The sequence below is a fragment of the Eumetopias jubatus genome, unplaced genomic scaffold (assembly GCF_037043125.1).
Source record: "Eumetopias jubatus isolate StellerSeaLion01/CBP00866 unplaced genomic scaffold, mEumJub1_p1.0 scaffold_9, whole genome shotgun sequence".
NCBI classification, from domain to species: Eukaryota; Metazoa; Chordata; class Mammalia; order Carnivora; family Otariidae; genus Eumetopias; species Eumetopias jubatus.
In genome coordinates this window covers 8,332,917-8,355,741 of record NW_028274815.1, presented here as the reverse complement: position 1 = coordinate 8,355,741, position 22,825 = coordinate 8,332,917, and the positions used below count along the sequence as shown (strand labels likewise).

General features: G+C 41.0%; 1 protein-coding gene across 3 annotated transcripts in view; it reads left to right on the top strand.

Moving 5' to 3' along the window:
• Positions 1–22,825, top strand: part of NOL10 (nucleolar protein 10) — a 91,620-nt gene that overhangs the window by 45,481 nt on the left and 23,314 nt on the right. For all 3 annotated transcript variants that reach the window (XR_003608510.2, XR_003608509.2, XM_028099559.2), the window contains exons 14-17: positions 12,496–12,622; positions 14,646–14,725; positions 14,911–15,009; positions 16,854–16,943. Coding sequence is in view for 1 of the 3 variants with exons in the window: in XM_028099559.2 (XP_027955360.1) it covers positions 12,496–12,622; positions 14,646–14,725; positions 14,911–15,009; positions 16,854–16,943 (396 nt within the window). In the remaining 2 variants the exon portion in view is untranslated. The remainder of the gene's footprint in view (positions 1–12,495; positions 12,623–14,645; positions 14,726–14,910; positions 15,010–16,853; positions 16,944–22,825) is intronic.

Here is a 22,825-nt window from a genome sequence, read left to right as displayed (position 1 = left end):
TGGATTCACTCTTGGTGTTGTCCATTCTGTGGGTTTTGACAAATGTCTAATGACGTGTATCCACCGTATGACGTGTATCCACCGTTACGTATCATACAGAATAGTTTCACTGCCCAAAAAGTCCTCTTGTACACAAGCCTGAAGCTCCAGAGTTTTAATTCACACACACGGGAGAAAGAACTTCAAGACAGTTTGACCTTTCTAAAACTGAAGTTAGCACTGAGTGGTACCACCGTCCATTCGGTTCCCCTGCCTCCCTTAGTCTCTACTCCCAAGGATCACCAAGCTCTAAGGATGTCCCTCCTTAATACCGCTTGTATCTGTCTGTCTCCTCCTGCACCACCCACTGCCGCTGGCTTACATGGAGCCCTCATGACTTTTCCTCATTAATCACAAGCCGTCCTAGCCTGTTTCCAAAGCCACTCCCCTTTAAAAGCTGAATAATCTGATACACAAATGACTGATCCCATTCCCTTGAGTAAAACCCTTTAAAGGCATGCCACTCTACTTAAAATCAAAAGCGAAGACTTTAGCATGATACAAAAAGGTTTAGATTTAAGCCCCAGTACCTCCCTGGTTTTGTTTATCTCTTGCCCCTGGAAAACCTAGGCTCTTCTCAATTCACCACATGTGGAAAGAGCTCCCTGATTCCATCACCCTTCCTTCCACCTTTTCACTGGCTAAATCCTACAAGTCCTTCAAAATTCAACTCAGAGATCAATACTGCCTCTGAGCCTCCCGCCTACAGAAAAATGAGTTCTCTATGTGCTCCTTTAAGATCTTGTATAGAAGTCCCTTAGCAACTGGACTGCCTGTTCCTTTATGTAACAGTAAGCTCAGAAGTGGCAATGCCCATGTCTGAAAATGTCTTTGATAACTCAGGCTTTAAAACAGGCACATGAAAAATGCCTACTGAGTATTTGCTTAATGACCCAGTCCCCCCAAAATACTCTGACTGAAAACTAGCCAACACAGACTATGTAGTCAAGCCCACAACGACAAAAAACACAAGGTCTTATTTTACCTCTCCTCACTCCCCGCTACCAAATCACATAGCTTTCCTTTCATTCTGAGTTTAAAGATTTCATTATGTATAGGGTTTTTCTTATAAAGCTCTCTTCTTTTTGCCGATAGTTAGGTTTTACATGAAGTTTTTAGAATCTGTCCTGACTTCACTAAGATTAATGCTCTATACACACCCTCCCACCATAGCATAGATCTTGATAGGACCTTTAATATTGTCATGTGTATGGGACTCCTGTTATTCATCTTGGTGGGAAATACACATAATTAAACTCCAAAATAAACTTTCTACCTAGGGTTGTAGAAAGTTACTTAAATACTTAATGCTTGGTCACACGTTACTCAATTATGAGTCTACATTGGGTTCTTTCACTCTTCTTTGCTCTGCCAGTGTAATGTTCTCCTTCAGCTTTTTTGAGGGATATATGGGAAACCTCATTTTGCTTGAATTGGAAATGTCTTCCTCAGGATTTCCTAGTTCTGTGTGTGGCACTTGTAGATAAACAGTAATTGCTAAATGGTGGCAAAATATTTTTTTGATCCTCTTGGAGGAGCACTGTTGAGGTGTATAACCTTGAGGAAAAGCGCACATATGATTTTATTTTATTTATTTATTTTTATTAACATATAATGTATTACTTGCTTCAGAGGTACAGGTCTGTGATTCATCAGTCTTGCACAATTCACAGCGCTCACCAGAGCACACACCCTCCCCACTGTCCATCACCCAGCCACCCCATCCCTCTCGCCCCCCTCCACTCCAGCAACCCTCAGTTTGTTTCTTGAGACTCTTAATCTCACATATGATTTTAAAACATTTACTCTTCCTTTGTTTCTGCCAAGTTTCCATCCCTGGCTATTTTTAAATATTAACATGCCTTTAGTTTTTACACAGACTTCAGAATTAAGAATTGGAAAGCGTAAGAATGTGCTGAAAAAATTAAAAATAAATTCTTTTGCCTGCAAGGAAGTGGGATGGAAGCAGGAAACCACTGATGCGGTAACCGGGAGAACACACAACAGCCGTCTGTGTGACCCTTGGCAGGACTCAAGTGACAAAACAAGGTCTGGGGGAGTGCTCATTACCAGGTGTGGGACCCAGAAGATAAATACATTCTCATATGGTGAAATTGGCCTCGTGCCTTCAGCACCCATGGGGCATGGTGTATGTGTGTGCGCGCGCAGTCGGAGCCGTCAAGGTTGAACATTCTTAGCGTGGTGAGGAACCTGGGAGAGGAAGAGATGGGAAGTGCAGGACGTTAAGGCTGACATCGACGCTCAGTGCTTGCACTCCGTGTCGCTGCAGACTCGGTGTGAGCTCTAGACCGCCGACCCGGCATTTCAAGTGTAGCATGACTGGAAACATAAAATGGCGACATGGGTGCAAGGCCAGGCTGCCCGGGTCAGACGCAGCAGGGGGCCCCTAGAAGAAGCAGGTGCTCCCGTGTAACTAGCGGTGGACTTCGAAGAAGTCAGGGACCATATTAAGATGGTCTTTCCTTTCTCTTGAGAATTTAGGGCATCATTTGTCATTTCATGAAAAGGAGAAAGGAATGTAAAGCTTTTCTTTCCACCTCAAATTAGAATTGCTTAGATTACATATAATGTAGTTTAGAATGCTTAAGAGAGAAATCTAAGAGATTTGTTTTATGAAAGAATTTCACGGTTTAGAATAAAATTTTTGCTCTCTTCAATTGCAATGGTACATTTTTGTGTAATTCTGTTCTTAAATTTAGCAGAAAGATTTGGTTTTCACTACACTTACATGTTCTAAATGCCACCAAGCTCAAAGTCAGTACACCTCCAGGGGATATATATGTGTCTGTTTTTTAAAAACTCGTTGCTTTGGTGTCCCAGAAGCTTTCTTGACATTCTAGCACTTCAAATAAATACCAATCATTTAAAAAAAGAAAAGGAGTGGAATGCTCTTGTATGTCTTTTCATTTGGTAAAATGAGGAGACAGGATAGTCTGTCTCTAGGCATGGTCTTTTTGCCTAAGTTTGGCAAAGGGTAATTTCACGATATCAGCTCCTTGTGAAAATAACTGAAGCATGTCCCCGTCTTCAGTTTTACTCATCTCTCCAATTCTGTGGTTGGGGAGGAGGGCGAGGGAGTGTGATAAGTATTCCTTGCATCTTCCTGGTCTCTCCTTCTGTAGCCCAGTGTAGCCTCGTTGGCTCCTGGAATATGGTCCCCAGACAAGCCCTCATTGGGCCCTCTTTCCTGGAAACTCATTTTATACCCCAAATCCAAAAATCAAAGAAAAAAGAAGTGTAAAAATGTGTGAAAATAAATACTGTAAGCACATGACATTACAAATATCAGTCATGCAAAGCCAAATGCTTGATGTAGAAACAGCATTAAGAGTCGTTTTGGGGGCGCCTGGGTGGGTTAAGTCGGTTAAGTGTCTGACTCTTGATTTCGGCTCAGGTCATGATCTCCGAGTTTTGAGATCAAGCCCCATGTTGGGCTCCATGCTGCAGGTGTGGAGATTGCTTGAGATTCTCTCTCTCTCCCTCTGTCCCTCTCCACCTCCTCTTTCTGTCTCTTAAAAAAAAAAAATTGTTTTGGCACACATCACCTGTGCATTAGAAATGTTTAACTGAATCTAATTCTGAGAAACAGCCTGTAAGATGTCAAGACCTCTGCAAATCAGCTGGCCTGAACTCGGAAAGTATAAACGTCCTGAAAGGCAGGGGAACTCTTCTAGATTAAAGGAAACTAAAGAGGCATAATAACCTAATGCAATGTGTGATCCTTCATTAGATTTTTTAAAATAACAGCTTTTTTGAGATATAATTCACAAGCCATAAAGTTATAACCCTTTTAAAGTATACAGTTCAGTATAGAGATCCTTGTTTGTTGTATTCACTGCTATGTCCACGTCTGACAGAGTTTTGTGTAGTAAACACCATTATCTAATTTCACTTTATACCGCACCAAAAGGAAGCCACATACCAGTCACTCCCCAACCTCATTCCTCCATCCCCACCCCCTGGCAGTTGCTAACCTACTTCTGTTTCTCTGGATTTGCCTCTTCCGGACATTTCACAAAAATGGAGTTGTATAATAGGTGGCCTTTTGTGTTTGGCTTTTTTACTTAATGTTTTCAAGGTTCATCTGGGCTATGTTATGAATCGATACTTCATTCCTTTTTGTTGCCGAATGACATTTCCTTATACGATTAGACCACATTTTGCTAATTCATTCATCAGTTGATGTATGTTGGGATTACTTTCACTTCTGAAATAAATATTGCTGCTATTATAAATAATGCTGCTATAAACATTTTGTGTGGACATGTGTTTTCAGTTCTCTTGGGTATATATATATATATACTTAGGATTAGAATTGCTGGATCATATGACAACTCTATGCTTAACTCTTTGAAGAAGTGCCAAGCTCTTTTCCCCAGTGGCTGCCCCATTTTACTTTCCCACCAGCAATAGATGAGGGTTCCAATTTCTCCACATTCTCAGCATTACTTGTTGCTTTCCATTTTTCTGAGTGTAGTCATTCAAGTGAGTGTGATTTGATACCTTCTTTTGGTTTAGATTAGCATTTCCTAGTGACTGATGATGTGGAACATCTTTTCATATGCTTGTTGGCCATTTTTATATCTTTGGGGAAATTTTTCAAATCCTTTGCCAAGTTTTAAATTGGAGTACTTACCTTTTATTGTTGAGTTGTAAGACTTCTTTATAAATTCTGTCTTTCCCTTATTGTTTTCCTTTCTGGAATGTAAGCTTTTTAAAGGTAGAGATCCTTGTTTGTTGTATTCACTGCTATATCCACGTCTGACAGTAACTATTTGTTGAATAAGTGAATGGTCATCTTTGGCCTTCTATTCTTAAGAACGAGGCACTAAGATGCCGGCTGGAAGTTCTCTGTACATGGTGGTCTTGTCCCTGGTAGTTTTCATGCTGACTATTCAGCTAATGACTGTTGGGGGATTCTCTGAGGCCAGCATCTGCCTTCGGGGGATCTTTCCTTTCCTGCAGAGAAGAACCCCCCACTTCCTTCCTTATGGGAACACTGGGGTTTTAGGCTGGCCGGAGTGGAAGCACAGCAACACATCCGTGGCTTTTGGTATTCTGGAAGATGAGAAAAGGAAGGGGGTGTGGTGGGTGGGGTCCCGCTTCTGGACATGCAGACCGCCGTTCGGTGAGCTAATTTCTGCCCCACAGTGCAAGTCACCTGTGACGGGTATCCTGTCTCTTGTCCTGTTCACTTTCGCCAGAGAGTTATCCTCTGGTCTCCTGAGCGGTGGTGGGAACTTAGATATTCATCGTCTTTCTCACCTCCCCTCCATTCAGGCCCGGTTTCCCAGATGAATGGAGCCCAGAAGTCCTGGGTCTTGAGGGCTCCAGGGAAGAATCTGCCCTCTTTTTTCTGTTACCTACCTCTGTAGGCCCCGGATGTACACCATGTTAAATCTCTCAACGGAGGCATTTTCTTCTTTTGTTCTTTTTGTCCTTGAAGGTTAATACCTTTTATATTGATGGACTGTGAATTTTGAGTAGGCTTGAGAGGGGAAGGACATAAAAACATATAGTGTGCTGTTATTAACTGAAATCTCTGTGGTTGTTACTGTCAGGTTTAGTTTTGTATTTAGATGTTTGCTTGGGGTGTCCTGTCTCCCCCAGCCCTTGAGTATAGGCATTCCATCGTATGCTTATTTGTGCTCGCAGAGCCTTGCAAAGATTAACTGTTGGTTTGGTTGGCTGCTAGTGAGACAGTGGCAAGAGCATATTGTCTGCTTGGCCTTGGTTTCTTCTCATTTCATTTCAGTGTCTAAGCTGCTTTTTCAAAAACCAAATTAAAATTGAAATCATGGCTGATAATAATTCTCTTTTTTTTGAAATAAACCTTTAAAAATGTTGAAATTGAATTGCTCGTTTGCTAATCTGATTTTTAGGAATGAGAGAACAAAGCGCTAGGAGTACCTTTAAATGACTCACAATTACTCACACAAATACATGTGAACTTGGGTGTGCAATTAGGCAGCTCATCATGTTGCAGATGCAGTTACACGCCTAAGTGCATGGCCACTCCCTCGGCTCACCCAGCTGCCTCTCTTGTGATCGGTTATTATTAAGCCCCAGCTGTCAGAATTTGAAAGTACATGCTGGTGCTCGTGGTGCCTTTCAACCAATAAGGGAGGAAAAGTTTGAAAGGAAATTTTCCTTTGGATGTATGTATTGAACAGTTGGTCTTAGTTGGCAAAATCCCATTCTGCCACTAGAGATACAGGCTATGCAATGAGAAAAATTAATAATCATAATAGTGGTCAGTGATGTTTACAGTATAACATACCTTCATTATCTCTGGTCTGCAATTCTGAAACCCAAAAAGCCCTGGCATTTTTTTAATAATTCATTGGTGGGAAAACCTGACTTGGCTTGCTTCATTGAGCCTCAAACCTGCCATGTGATGATGAAGTTCTTTTCCATCTTTATTTATCTCCAATCACTGGTGTGAATATGTGTAGGATTTTGCCGCGGAGATAGTAACATGTTTGAATATGGACCACTGACCCAGACCTCACCGAAGATTTTATGCAGTGTGCATACTCTATTACCTTTATAAAATTCATAAAAAATCTGAATTTGAAGTTCTTTCTGGGCCCAGTAGTTTCTGATAAAGAATTATGGCTTCATAGTAAGAATGACAGATTTCTGATTAGATGTGACTTAAAATTCTTTAGGGGGATGAAACTCCCTCCCTACCCCTTAGCGTTTGGTTTGCTACTGCAGTGATTACTTTTGCTGCTCTTGATACTGTTTTTATTATTGCTCTAGTTCCAGAAGCAGATATTTATGTCTACTTAAAAATGTCCTGGAAACAGTTCTGTAACAGAATAATAGATAATTTACCTGGTTGCTAGATAGCAGAATTATTTTATATTCACAGTGTCCATTATTGCTTGTAAGTGTAGTTCTTATCTATTCAGTGGTGTCATTATAATGTCGAGTTTAAATTGAGTTTCAAGGATTAAAGGAGTATAAGATCACTAAAAGGTAAATTGATAATTCTTCTAAGCATCTCCTGTATAATTAATAAGTAAAATATACATTAATTTTGCTAGCATTGAATTCTAAATATTTAGTATGGCAATTTTTACTGAATACATAATGATAACCTCTTCGGATTTTTCAAGGCCTAGCACAGATGTCTCCTTAAAAGCTATTTTGGCTGCCCGGCACCATTTTAAAATCTCTCTGCCGTGACACTAATCATATTTATATTGTACTTCCTTGTTTTCCAAACTTGTTTTCCATATATTTGACATTTGGCACTTAGCTTTTGGTAAAAGCTCAGTTAACCTTTTGAATGAATGAATGAAGCTGAGGAAATTAAGAATTGTCTAGTCCATCCACAGAAGTATCATTATATGTGAAACTTTTTTGCTGTTGGGTTACATTTTGCTACTTGTTTTTATAAAGTGGAACATAATAAGCCTGGAACTCAGTAAATACTTGATGAATGAAAATTGAATTAATATCTACTTCCTGACATTTAATGGAGCTAGTTTTACTCCTTGAACTTAATGGAATATACTTAAGTCATTTTTCCATGTCATGACGTGCTCTCTTACACTGTGATGGTTCTTTCTCCAGTTATCATTAAGAGATACCCTAATGCACACTATGCTGCAACGCATTCTGAAAATTTTGTAAGAGAATATTTTTAAAAGTCAACTGTTTGTACTTGGATACATCATATACTTCTTTGTGTGCTAATAACAGTTGAAGTTTCCCAGCTTATAAGCCCATTTTAGTTCAAAGTTGCTTACTCTCTCTTGATAGGGTTCTATGAAATGGAGTAATTAAGAATTTTCTTAGTTGCTCAAGTTTTTTTAAGTCATTAAAAATTCAAGGTAATAATTTCAGGGAAATACAAATCAAAACTACAATGAGATAGTACCTCACACCTGTCAGAATGGCTAAAATTAACAACACGGAAAACAACAGGTGTTGTCAAGGATGAGGAGAAAGGGGAACCCTCTTACACACTGGTGGGAATGCAAGCCGGTGCAGTCACTCCAGAGAACAGTATGGAGGTGCCTCAAAAAGTTAAAAATAGAACTACCCTGGGATCCAGCAACTGCACTGCTAGTTATTTACCCAAAGGATTCGAAAATACTGATTTGAAGGGACACATGCACCCCGATGTTTATAGCAGCATTACCAACAATAGCCAAATTATGGAAACAGTTCAAGTGTCTATTGACTGATGATGAATGGGTAAAGAAGGTGTGGAGTATATATATTTACAATGGAATATTATTACTTAGCCATCAAAAAGAATGGATCTTGCCATTTGCAACAATGTGGATGAGCTAGAGTGTATTATGGGAAGCAAAATGTCAGTCAGAAAAAGACAAATACCTTAAGATTTCACTCATCTGGAATTTAAGAAATAAAACAGGTGAACATGGGGTGGGGGAAAGAGAGGCAAACCAAGAAACACTCTTAACTGTAGAGAAAAAAACTGATGGTTAGGGGCAGGTGGGCTGGATGGGGGATGGGGATTAAGGAGTAAGGGCCCTTGTTGTGCTTGTTGTGATGAGCACGGGGGGATGTATGGAAGTGTTGAATTACTGTATTGTACACCTGAAACTAATATTACACTCAGCTAACTGGAATTTAAATAAAAACTTGAAGTAAACAAAAAAGATGATAATTTTAATTGCTGTTTTATGTTATCGGTTATTTTCTTATATTAATGGTTGGAAGATAATGAGATTATTTGGTTGTGTTCAGTAGCATTATAAGTAATGGAAGAAATGATGAGATTTATACCGACTTAGTGGTTTGCTTCTTTGTCTCTAATCATATGAATCATATATTGTTGTTGCTATTTTAACTATCCTTGATCTGTTAAAAACCATCCCTTTAGTAAATCCTCAGTCTTCATCTCTGCCCCAGGCCAACTCTGGCTGTGGCAAAGTGGAAGTTTCAAAAGTCGAGTGGTGGGAGGGCTACCTTCTGTGGACTCCAGAAGAATTTTCTCCCCGCTCTGTCATTTCTGTCCACTACCGGAATATACGGGAACTTTGGGTCTTAAAAGTAAGCCTGTAAAAGTAACATCGTAAAGGTAGTTTGTAACCATAGAGGCAGATGATCTCAGGCACATAGCATGTATTTTCATGTACTTTAACATCGGTTCTTCTCAAAGGGATTAGAGCAAGCAGATACTTGGCTGCATTGGAGTTGAGGCCTTCCCCGGGCAACGTGAGAAGGATTCTTTACCATTTGGGAGGACCACGTATTTCCGGCTAGATTGGTTGGTACGATGGTCACTGAAGTTGCTGAGGGGCCGCAGGAACCCTCCGTAGCAGTTGGTTGATTCAGTTTCCAATTCGCTGCTGTGCTGACCTGTGACTTTAGGAAATTCTTATAAATCAAAAGTAGAAGTTCATTAATAGGTAATAGAAGTTTAAAACAGAACAATCTCCACTGCTTTTCTGAAACAAAAAAAAACCTCTTAAGGTACATAAAAATGTAGAAGTTCATTAATAGATAATAGAAGTTTAAAATAGAACAATCTCCACTACTTTTCTGAAACAAAAAAAAAACCTCTTAAAGTACATAAAAATGTAGATAAAGGAACAATACTCAGTTGTGGCTGAGGTACAGAAATAGCAATATAATGACAATACAGAAAACCTAGAAGCTTCTGACATAGAGTACTCCTGTGGTCAGAAAGGAGGCTTTCTTCAAGTTGTAAAGCCTGAAATTTAGGAAGTAAATTAACATATTTTTAAGGACTAATTGAAGGTTTAACATATTTTATGAGTGAGGACAACAAGGACTTTTTACACATTAATTAACCTTGTGGTCATTATAAGGACCTCAGAGAACTGTGCGTGGGGTTACGCCCTCCTTCCTGGCTAAGCTGACCACTGCTTTTGCAACCTAATGGTAGCCCTTTGAGGAAAGCTGGGATGTAGATAAAACCTGCAGTTTAATGCCAGTTAAATCAGTAATTTCAACTTTGTTATGGTTGTTCTGATGTTTCTTTTTCTTTTTCCCCCCTGAAGAGGAACTAGGGAAATGTGATTAATAAACTCAACCCACTAGATTTCATTTTGTTTTTGATGGAAATATTTCCTCCTATAAAATTTAATGGCCATGAATTTGATTGCAGAGTTTATTTACCGTAACCAGACCTGCCCCAAGAGGCAGTTTAAAACAATTCCATTAGAATCCAGTTAACTAATCAAGATGAATGTTGTAGAACATTATAAAAAAGGACTTTTGTGAAAGTCAGTTCATATCTGGCCTGATATTTTGATATTCCTTCTCTTCACCCCCCCCCCCGAGAAAAGTCAGTAAACACAGTATAATCTTCTTATTGTCTTTGAGGCCAGTGGTTTATCACTGATTGAAGGCTTTTAAAAGTGAAACTGCCTCATTATGAAGTCTTTTGGTCACCATTGCCCCCTTGTCTAGGAGGTAGAATGGTCTTTCACCAAAAAGTGTTCTCATATCCAGTAGTTTTATGGTGAAGTATTGGAGTGTTTTTATCTGAGTAAGGAAAATTAAACAATTTCAAAAATACTTTTGCCAAACAGGACCCCTTAAGTCTTAGTACTCTGCGCGCATGGAATTCCTGAATGCACGCATACATCATGTACCAGTAGAGGTATTTGTGAAATGTACTGAAAGCACACTACTTGGCAGGTGATGTTCTAGGTACTGGAGATTCAGCATTTAGAACAGATGCAGTTCCTACCCTCCCACGAGGACAGGCTCTTGGATATTATATTCCAGAAAGATGACCACAAGTGTACTTACGTTCTGCTTAGAAGAAGAGAAGGTTTCTGTCTCAGGTCCTACTCCAGCATGTGGCAGAGCTTTGCGTTTGCTTTATGACTGAGGGGAAGTTGTGAGTGCCCGAGCTGTCGCTCTCTGTGATTTTCCCCGCTGGCTCATGAGTTCACTCCAACCTGAAGTCCCTCCGTATGTGATTTTCGGTGTCCCTGCTATTTGTTCCTGGCCTCGCCCGTCTCGGTACAATCTCCGTCTCTGGATGTACACGGCTGAGTGGGTGTGTGCATGTGCTCTGCTAGATTTCTTGTCCCAGTGAGATTTTAAACTCCTTCAGGGAAATCATGGTCAGTGACTTTGGTTTCATGCAGTGCTTTAGATGTAGTAGCATTTATTAGTATTCGTTGACGTCAAGCTACTTTCCTAAAATTGCTTAAATCATAGCAGTTTCTTTAAAAAGTATTCTACATTGAATTTTTTTTTAATGCCTTGCATTTCTTTAAGGTTTGTCTTTCATGGTTAGAGTCAAACCACTTGGTGCATCAAAACCTTTACTTTAAAAAAAATTGCATAGATGATGCTAATATGAAACTTCTTGCTAGGACTCCTTTTACGCTCATTAAGCATGGTTTTTCATGTTCACAAGTGCCATAGCCTTTGGGGTGGGGGGGATCACCCTTTCTAGTCAGGCACAATAATACTGCTTTAGTTTGGCCATGTCTGACATTTACCTGTTTTTGATTGGAGATGGTATCAGACACTGTTTTTCTTTGTTACAACTCTCTCCCTCCCACCTTTCCTTCCCCAAAAAGTTTAAGCTAGATTTAATCATTTCCATTATGATTTTTGTTTTTCTCCTGTTTGATTACTATCACAATAGACAGGGCAGTAGTCATGGGAAGTTCCATTTTGTCAGAGCCCAGGGTTGTTCCTTGTGAAAGCCTGCAGTTCAGTGAGGCTTTCAGCCGCAGGGCCTTCCCGCTAAGCAGCGTTGCTTCCTTTGGATAAGCTTTGACCTTGGTGGGTGAGGCACCGTGCTGGGAGAGATGTGTATCGACAGCAAAAAAGTAAAAAGCAGTCACGGTATGTTATGGAAGTAGGATTACAGAATGAACTATTCCTATTTTAGGAGTTATAAATTCTGTTCAACTTTTATTTCTCCCTAACTTGTGGGTCTTGGCGACCTTTTAGGTTAAGTCTGACGGATTCTATATACAGAATTTTAGTTTTTAATGAGTTAAGTGAAGTGGACCACACGTGAACAAATATAATTATCAAGTACTTAGTTGAGAACCCCTAAAAAGAGGGTAATTCTCATTTTAGACTTCCGTTTGAAAACGGCAAACTTAAAAAAATCTTTTATACCAAATATGCTTTGTAGATTTTAGTAATCTTTCGAATAAAAGAGGTGATAGATAAATGGATGTTATTTTTTTGTTTTTTGATAGTGCTAATATAAAAATATTCGTTAATATCTTTACATTCCAGACAGATTTTTCCTTTACAGGCCTAAATTTTTCCTACTTTATTTTCTTCCATTATATACTTGTTGATTATGCATATTGCAGTTATTTTTCAATACTTCTGATAGGAACAAGGATTTTTAAATTTTATTTAAGAAAATCTGGTGTAAAATAACTCTTAGTTGGTGTGGTGAGAATGTACATGTGCTAACCTTTTGATCAACACTGGTAGGTTTTGGGTCCTGCTCCCAGGTGGTGTTCGTTCCTGGACAACTTGACAGAAGAATTAGAAGAGAATCCTGAAAGCACGGTTTATGACGATTACAAATTTGTCACAAAGAAAGACCTTGAAAATTTAGGTAAAAAAAATTATAAAATTTTTAAAAAATTATTCGGGGGGGGTGAGTTTTGAATGTAAGAGGTAGTAGAGTCACATTTATCTGATTTTCCAAATCTTCTCTTTCTGCCAAATCAGATATTAAACTTGCTATGTATATTGTCAAGTTTGTAATCTCTGCTTAGAGAAAGGTTGAGATAAACGCAACCTACTGAAGCTTCTTTGTATTTTAAATGAGGAATGATTTTCTTCAGCATACTAGCTATGTATAGAAAAAATGTCAACAAGGTGGTGATTTTCTTCAAGTCCTGTTTGAGTATAAGGTTTTGCAAAATATCTCAGAGACTGCACATAAATGACTTCTGGCTCCCTTTTAAGTTTGCTTGTAGAAGACCCCATCCAAAACTTGGGAACCCGATTGAATGCTCAGATATGTAGAACCTTATAGTTACTTTAGGCTTAAAGGTCACAGACCCAAGAAATGCCTTTTACCAGCAGCCAGCATTGTGGGGCTTATCATGTGCCAGGTAAGATTCTGGATGTTTACATGCAACTCTTGATCCTCCCCACTCCACGGAGTGGATATGGTTATGATGCCATCTTATAGATAAGGAGACTGAGGCACTGGAAGGTGAAACTAACTTGCCAAAGGCTTCGGTCATGAACATGAGGGTTGGGGTTTACGCCTAGAGCATTATGCGCTTCACCTCAGCCACACCAACCTGTCGGAAGAGTGCGTGTGTCTCAGGTGACAGGTGCTACTTCATAGGATAAGGAGGGGAGATTTTGCTGATCTAGTTCTGTCACTGGAGAAAGGCTGCACAGAAAATGATGGAGAGTGGGCAAACCTCAAGGACCCCTGCTCCACGAGTCTAGGCAACTTAGTTGTCTGTGGGACAGATAGACGTACAGCAGCAGTTAAATGTTACAAGAAAATAGAATCATGTCATAAATAAACCGAGAGGTTTTTGAACTTTATTTCATAGCACAGTTAATCTAGGCAGAATTCATTTTCTACCATTTACCACCAAAACAACTCTTTACATTTTGATGTTTAAAGAGAAAAGACTTGTAGTCTTAGCCTTTTAAAAATGATGCCGGGATAAAATATGGTAAAGTAGGATCTTCCTACTGATGTGCCTTCCTAAATATCCCCAGTGTAACTTTTACACTATGCTGTGTCACACTCACCTCCATTCTTAAATCGGAGGGAAAAAGTCATTGCTATTTTGCAAAGTTTTTAAAACTACTGTGTTTAGTTCATTTCGGGTGCTTGTTTAGTCTCTTTTACTGTTGTCATTTTGGGTACTTGTTTAGTCTCTTTTACTGTGTTTATTTTGGGTGAGGAAGGCAGTTATAAAGCATGGTATTTCCCAAAACATGTTTCATGGAATATTGTGCTGGAATGTTGGATGGAGTGCACCATGGCTAACACCATGGCCATGAGAGGGAGACTGACGGGTGCGTGCCCCACATCTTCTGCTTAGTATCTGCATGACTTGACCAGTTTACTGAACCTCATTAAGCCTTGGTTTTCTCATCTATAAAATGAGAATGATAATGGGAAAGAACATGCCCTTCTTTACATTATTGTAATAGCATGCTTTGTGTTTGGAAATTATGGGAGATAATCCCCCCCCCCCCCCCACCGCCCAACTGTTCCTACCTGGTGGTATAAAGTTGGCAAGTCACTGTTGATGTCAGGATTATTTTTCAATTTGAACTGGTTCACAGAATCCAAAAATCTGAGAACCACTAGCATAAAGAATCCTTTGCCAGTCTTTTATAGTTCACAAAGACTTTTTCATCATTTTTATGCTTAATGACATTTAAAATAAATAAGGGTGACACTGCTTAACGTGGATTAAATTTCCTCCATAGTTCGTGAAGATTAGTGTTTCTCATCCTTACAGTTTTACTCCAAAGTGAAATCTTATAATCAGAAGTGAAATCTTACTATAATCTTACTATAATATAAGAAAAAATGGTTTAAATTTCATCAAGATTTCATAAGGATCTGCCTTCTTCTGATTAACTCCCTCCAGGGCTCACGCATCTCATCGGATCACCTTTCCTCCGGGCATATATGCATGGATTTTTCATGGATATAAGACTCTATCACAAGGTAAATAGACTACACTTATTTTAGGTGATTAATGAGCCATTTCTTCTCTATTTACTTGCATTTTGCAGAACATGCTTATGATTTGTAAGAGAGCTGCCTGTTCTTTGGCAGAATAGTCATGGTGTTGACGAAACATGCTATTAAATATGACTTTTATTTTTGAACTTTTTTTCCACTTTGAAAAGGTGAAATTGATGGTAAATCCATTTGCTTATGAAGAATACAGGAAAGATAAGATCCGACAGAAAATAGAAGAAACCCGTGCACAGAGAGTCCAATTAAAGGTAGATATTGTGCTCTACTCACTATTGAGTTTACCAGAAAAGTACTACATTTTCACTTTGTGTGTTATTCCAAAGAAACCTGCCATCTACTTCTTCGTTGCCCCCCTCCCTTTTTTTTTAAGATTTTATTTATTTGAGAGGGAGAGAAAGCACGAGCAGGGGGAGTGGCAGGGGGAGAAGCAGGCTCCCTGCTGAGCAGGGAGCCCGATGTGGGACTCGATCCCAGGACCCGGGGATCATGACCTGAGCCGAAGGTAGACACTTAACCGACTGAGCCACCCAGGCGCCCTCGTTTTCCCATTTTTAGTTTACATCTTCTCCTAATAGTTTTGATCTATTTTATTGGTCATGAGGGCAGATACTCTTTACAGTTTGAACATGATGGATTCTATGGCAGTGATATTATGGGAGATAATGCCAGAGGGACTGATAACATCAGCCCTTCCAGGAGAGTGTGATGGAATTCTCAGATGGGAGATGGGTTTTCAGTGTTTGGAGTGTTGAGGCTTTGATAATCCCCATTTCTTTCTGACATTTGGCAGTATCTGAGGCTAACTGCCTGGGTCATGGTCATCAGACTACATCAGGGTCCAGACAGGAATCAGATCACCTAGTTCTGTGAATAGAATTTAATGTAAAGAATGTTAGAGAACTGAGGGAAAAACCGTAAGGATAGCGCCTGGAGAGGTGTGGCTGCGGGAAGCGGCCTCAGGGCTGGGTGGCAGGGAGGAGGCGGTGCTGCTGAGACCCCGGCCTGTGAGGAGGCTGCAGCCAGTGCTGGCGCGCTCTTTTCCTGAGAGCGTCAGAAAACGGCCCGCTGGAGTCCGGCCCTCTGCTGGAACCACCTGCTCGCTGCCGGGGTGGAGAGCTGTTGCCTCGCGCTGCCCGCCCAACAGCGGACAGACAGGGAAGCCCCGCCCCCTCCGCCTCCCGATCTCGCTGGCAGCCCCACTGGGTTATGGTTCACCACCAGGTGACACACTCTTTTCTAACTGGACATTGGCAATAAATAAATACACACATACATAAATACATACGTCTACACATATATACGTAAGTATACATCTGTACACACACACTCAGTACCGAAGACTGTTTCCCTTTTTGCAGATTATTTGTGAAGTTTTCTAGGAGTGTTGAATGTGCGTGTGTTGGCAAGGGGGAGACTAGGATGTGTAGAGTACTTTTGTCCCATTCTTTGCATTACTTGTCAAAGTTGTATTTTACAATGGAACATAAAGCACTAAGTGGAAACGGACAATAAAGAGCTCACAACTTTTTCCTGAGAGTTGTCAGACTCACATCTAGAATTCCCCTTAGAAATTTGCTGTTTCAGGAGCAGCGAATAGTGCATTTAGCATTATTAGTAGCGTTTCAGGGGTTCCCTGAACCCCAGCCAGAGGCTGCAATAGCAGGCCTGCTGGCTTCCAGTTCATCAGCGAGGGGCCTGGCCCTCTGAGGCCGACGTCGGCCGAACACAGCTTCTCCCAGCTCGCTCCTCAGTATGCCGGGAAAGACGCCGGGTGAGGGCAAGTACTCCCAGCTGATAACGCCACGTGTGTCCACATTGTTTCGTCCTCTGGGGATAATGAAATTTTAAAAATAAGAATTGGAGGGGCGCCTGGGTGGCTCAGTTAGTTAAGTTTCTGACTCTTGATCCCAGCTTGGGTCTTGATCTCAGGGTGTTGAGTTTGGGCGCCACATTAGGCTCCACGCTGGGCATGGGGCCCACTTAAAAAATAAATAAGAAGTTTCCTGTTTGTGAAATTATACTCCCTACAGAACTGTTAACTTTTAGAGCTAAAATGTAGGTATTTAATACACCTTTTTTTTTCTTCTGCTAGAAATTGCCCAAAGTTAACAAAGAACTAGCACTTAAATTAATTGAGGAAGAGGAGGAAAGGCAAAAATCTACCTGGAAAAAGAAAGTTAAGGTAAGATTTTATAAGGCAGTGAAGACATGCATAAATTGTTCCTATATTTTCTTAGTAGTAACTTTTAATTATGTTTTTTCTTTCTTCCTGAAAAATACGTGTAGCTTTTTTCACCCCTGCTTATGGGATAGTATATGCTCAGTATGGGAAGTTTGGAAAAATAGAAAAGAACATAAAGAGTGTCATTTATATAATTCTACCTAGAGAAGGGCATCATTAATATGTTAGTGAATTTCCTTCCTGTCTTATTTCTCTTAAAATTATAAGCTGTAAGAGATAATATAAGATGTTTATCTTGGTTGCATAAAATAACACAAGTGGTTTCCCATTTCATTAAAAATTCTTCATAAATACTTTTGAGAGCTGCATATACTCTTAAGGATGTATAATTTATTTAATCCTTTTATTGTTAAATATTTAAATTGTTTGTTTTTCTTTGTTCTGACTAGATCTGTTTATAATTCCAGAATTAATTAATTTTTATTTAGACTTGGCGTTATCAGGAGCATGCACGCTTATGTGTAACTGCTTCTTACCTTCCTTTACTAATGTGAATATGGATGAAGATCAGTCATGAAATAAATAAGGGTTAGTGTTTCATGTCGCTGATATTATCAAGACAGGGGGAGATTTTTCTAGTTTTCCCACATATGTGAGGACTTCTCATCATCTGCTTAGACGAGCAGGCAGGCAGATCACTCAAGCTTGGCTCTTTGCTAGAATGAGTTATAAAGATCCGATCTCTCAGGAGCCCGCGGGCCCCGGCTCTGCGTGAAGGGCCTGACCTTGGAACTTCGGGCCAGCTGTGTTATGCTCGAAGGAGATTTTTGTTTGCTTGTTTATTCTTCTCTGTTCTCTTTCTGGTTTCTAACCAGGTAAGTGAACGGGACACAAGCCAGCTCTTTGTGTGTTTTTGTTCCACCACTCCCTTCCCTGATGCCAGTGGACTTCAGCTGAAGGCTCTTGTTTCTCACTAGCTTCTTGCTCCGTGATCCCGGGCTTTACCGGGGCAGAGTTTTTTCTTCTATCACATGCAAAGATAGGACAAGAGAGAGGGTGTTCTTGGAGTGCTGTGATTTCTAAGTGGAGTACACACCACTCACTTCCTCTCCTCTGCCTCCTCGTCCTGGGGGCATCTTCCCATCCTGGCCTAGTAGGTTTTTTAAATATGTTATTTAAATCTTGATTTTTAGAAGCCTCTCTTAAGTAAATCCATAGATGACTTTTGTTTCCATTTTCCTTATGTGACTAATACACCAGCATTGAAACAATTACTTAAACTTACTATAGACATGTATATCCACGTGCTGTGTCTATGGCCCCTCCTAATTAATTCACATCAGGGCATTAAGTGTGTGCGTGGATCTTAAAGTGCTTGAAATGGAAGTGCTTCCTCCTGTGTTGACTCTCTCCTCAACTGAGTATTCACCTTGATTTTCTTGTTAGCCCAGCCTGAGGATGATTTAGGGAGGTAACTTTTCAACTTCATCATGTCGTTTTACAAGCTAAATGGAAGTGATCTTTGGATTACGTGCCCTAAAGCTTCGGGAGGAAGAGTGTGGGCCTGATGGAGGATGGAGATGTATGCATTCCTATCTATGTTTTATGCTTATGAGTCCTTATCTATAATGATACCTATCTTAATATTACAGAGAGTAAGACACTTAGATTGTAACTTCAGTACTTGTGCAGTATGGCATAGTCAGTTTAGGAGTCTTTTAAAAGGCCCTGGTGATTATGAAGATGTGGGAAAAGTATCCTGCCCTCACCTCGCACCCCCTTTCTTTTGCAGACTTTCATTGGGGTTGGGGACAGCCAGAGAAGGTTTCTAACCCAGATGGTCCTCCCTGGGGTGGACCTCCCATGGGGTGCAGGCGAGTAAAAATGACTGTGTGAGCTGAAAACACATAAAGCGATCTTATTAATAGTCAGTGGGAAAAGTCATGATTGTGCATTTGAAAATTTTTGTCAGAATGTTGATAGGGTCATCCTGTCAAGAATCCTCCATCGGGCTACGTCCTGCTTCTACTGCAGTACCAGGAGGAACAACCTTCAAAATTCTTACCTTCTTTCATCAAGCAGCGTTGTCTCTCTGGCTCCTGGAAGCTGGAAGTCCTCTTTTTGTAAAAGCTACATCCCCTGATAAAACTCTGCTACAAAGTGGTATTTGTAAAATGTGCCCCTGATTTGCTTTTTGGTGGCTTGCTGACCCAATTCCGGGCCTATCATCAGAGCTCGGTTTCTTTCCGGAAATACTTAAAAGTTTTTTAGAAATCTCAGGCTGTTATTAGACAAAGTTTATATGATTTGATGTTTAACGTGGTTATCTAATTAAAATGAAGACCTTAAAAACCACTCATGAATTAAGGAAAGAACCCCTCATAATGTAAAGAATACTTGAAAGAATTGTTCCATCTATCAGCAGTTCGTTAGTCTTGCCTTTGAACTCAGTTCTGCAAACCCTCAAGAGCTTTCATAGCTCTGATGACTTCTGATGTGAAAGCCAGTATGGTTTAGTTCTGCTTTGGCCCCAGCTGGAATTTCTTGGAGGCAGACAGTTAAATCTGTTCCCGAATATTGCTGCCACTGATAACATCGTTGAAGTGTAATAAGGTGTGTTCTGTTCCGTACTGATGCTGGGCCTGCAGTGCGAACGGACCCACTCTCTAATGTCAAGAAGCATTATCTGGACCTTATCCAAACTTAGACATTTGGTGGTGTTCATTCATTTTTGCACCAAATCCGTATTGCAACCCCCTGTGTGCATAGGCATCTTGGAGAGGCATGGCACCCTGGTGATTCCTTGGATTTGAAAGGGTTTGAGCCATTTTTCTTACAAGTGTCATTTCCTGGCTGTTGGCCTCTTCTACCAGTTTTTCCCTGTTGCCTTGGAGTCTTGGATAAACGTCCTTCTCTTGGATTCTGCGGCAGCTCAGTCGTGTGTGGTCCTGCACGACATCTCCGGGCCGAGCGTACTCTCACCTGGGCGGTGCACGGGAGAGGTGCCTTAGCCTGCAGGTTTATTGGATACCATTAAGAGTATATTTTAAAGTAGTAATTCATCTCTCTAGGGAAAAGATAGAGCCATGCATAGACACTGGGTTGGATCAGATCAGTTTTAACATGCCAAATATTTTTTTTAACGTTTTTTAGTACCAATTAAATATTGTTTTTGGCTTTTATTACAGTTTTAAACACGTAGTTTTTAAAACTAAACGTTTCTCCAGGGTTTGTTAGGAACGTTGGCTGTCCCTCTGTCCTTCTCTCCCCCCCCCCATGTTCCCCCCCCCCCCGTCTGCACCTGTCCGGAGACAAACACTTTGGCACTTTTAGTGGATTACTTTGTTATAAAGCTCCAAGTCTCTTAATATTGCCCCTAATGCTCCTTCTTGGCTTTTAAATGTCAGGCCAGTTATCTTTCATCTTTTGATGACCTTCCTTCCTGGTAAGTTCTGCTGCGGCTTGGGACAGTCAGCACTCAGCACTCAGCTTTTTGGGACTGTGCGCATGCTCTTTCCATACCAGGCGGAGTCAGGTGGCCATCTGGGGTTATGTTTCCCGTCCAGCCTCCGTCTTCCACGGTTTTAGTGGTTGGCTTTTTCTTTGTTTTCTATACGGTGATTACTGGTTAGCCCTCAATCCTTTGCTGGTTGTCTAACTCTCATCTCAAGATGTTTATAGGAATATCAGTTGTTACATTAACTTTTCTTTTCCTGACGGAGTCTCTTCTGATGTGTCGGCCTCTGTCCATTCTGGACTAGCCACCTCTGAGTGCTGGTCCACAGTCAGCATCCTGGGGATGCACTCCACCTCCGCCCTGTGTGGGATGCAGAATTAAAAGGACCTTTAGTTTTCTGAAGGAATATGTTTCCAACCCAGACAAGCAGGCAGTCAGTGTAAGGGTATGGTGAAGAGATTTTCAAACGTGTAGGTTCTCAGCAACAACCACACATTACATTTATGTGCTTATTTTCCTCAGGAAGTTCCTTAGGATTTTCTCCTCCAAAATAAGAGAGTAAGGCAAGGGAGAGGAGGCGTCCAAGGAAGCCCCCCACGGATGGCTGTGGGCTGGTCTTCCCTCCATTAACCCAGCCCACAGTACCCGCCACCGTGTAGGCCCGTTCAGTCCAGACACAGGCTCTTCAGTGCTGGGGGATTTCCTTGGGGGAAAAGAAATGTTTAAGTAGTTTTCCTCTGCTGTGATCTCAGATCATTTGTTTATATTTAGGAGTGAAGGACCTACAAAAGCTTAGTGGAAACTCCGAGGTGGGGAGACAGGATTCACCACTCACTCTGTGGTGACCTAGCCAAACTCTTTATTTGGGGAAGCTCCAAATAGCAGTATCTCTTCGGCCTTTCTCTTAGCTGGTCAGATTCTCCTGTTCGGAGGGTGATGGCCTGGCCCCCAGCGTTCTGAGAACCTTCGTCAGGAGGGCTTGGGGTGTGGGGGCGGGGCGGCATTGCAGCCCCTTTGTGCCACATGCTTCCCTAGCCCTCAGGGTGCTGCTGCCCCTGCAGGCACCCCTTCCCCTCCAGGGACGGCGCCTCTCCTGGGACAGGGAGGGTTGAGGCCTGCCTTTCTTCTTCCCAGAATCACTGCTCCGTTTCTTTTTGTTCTCCTTATCCTTAAGGGTCGTGTCTTCTTTAAGCCCATTTTCTATTGCTTTCCTGGGGTTTTAGCAGAGATTAGAAGGAGATGCTTATGTTCAGACTACCGTCTTTACGCAGAAGTCTGCACCACAGACATCACAGTGTTAATTTCATAGACAGCATTGAAGGAATGGACTTGTTTCAGATGTTGAGCATTCCTCGTAGGTGACTATGTCGGGACAGAATATCCATAGTAAGCATCCTACTCAAATCTACAGGTAATACTTCTTTGAAGTAGGGCTGTGGTAGGAATAGTGCTTTGAGATGTTTTTCAAATTTGAATGGCAGGTGTTTAGCATATGTGCATGTGTACTTCTAGGGTAGAGAGCTAGCCAGACACTTACAAACTGCTGTAGAGCATCACTGACTACATCTGATCCTTCTCCTTTTGTTAAGTTAGCTGTGAAAACAAACAAGTAGACTAGGAAAAATCTCCAAGAGAAGTATTTTTATAGCTAGGCCAGAAGAGTTATTATTTTATAGTTGTTCATCCAAAACATATTTGTCTTGAGGCAGTACAATTGATTTGTTTAAAATTAAGAAAAAAACTTGAGAATACTAGCAGCATATTTTTTTGTAACGTGTTTCTCTATTACTGAATGTGATTCTTTAATGACTACGCTAAGAATTTATACAATTTAGCCTCCTTCTCTCACGTGAGACCTGGCATGTTGTTCCCGGGCATCTAATAGTGTTCATCAGAATCCAGATGACCTTCTCCCTAAAGATCTAATTTCCTTAGAGCAGTTTTAGGTTCACTGCAGAACTTAGGGGAAGTCACAGTTCTCTCCCGTGTGCCCCCCGCGCCCACACGTGCACAGCCTATCCCCCTGTCCACATCCCCCACCAGAGGGGACATTGGTTAACTTGGTGAATCTATGCGGACACATCATACATCGTCATCGCCCAGAGTCCATAGTTTACATTAGGCTTGGTGTTGTACGTTCTGTAGGTTTGGACAAATGTATAATGACATGTATCCACCATTAGAATATCATACGGTATTTTCACTGCCCTAAAACTCGTCTGTGCTCTGCCTGTTCATCCTTCCCTCACCCTGGCCCTTGAGAACCACTGATCTTTGTACTCTCTCCGTAGTGTTGCCTTTTCCAGAATGCCATAGAGTGGGGATCGTACGGACGAAGTCTTTTCAGATTGGCTTCTCTCACTTAGTAACATGCAGTTAAGGTTCCTCCATGTCTTTCCATGACTTCCTGGCTCATTTCTTTCTA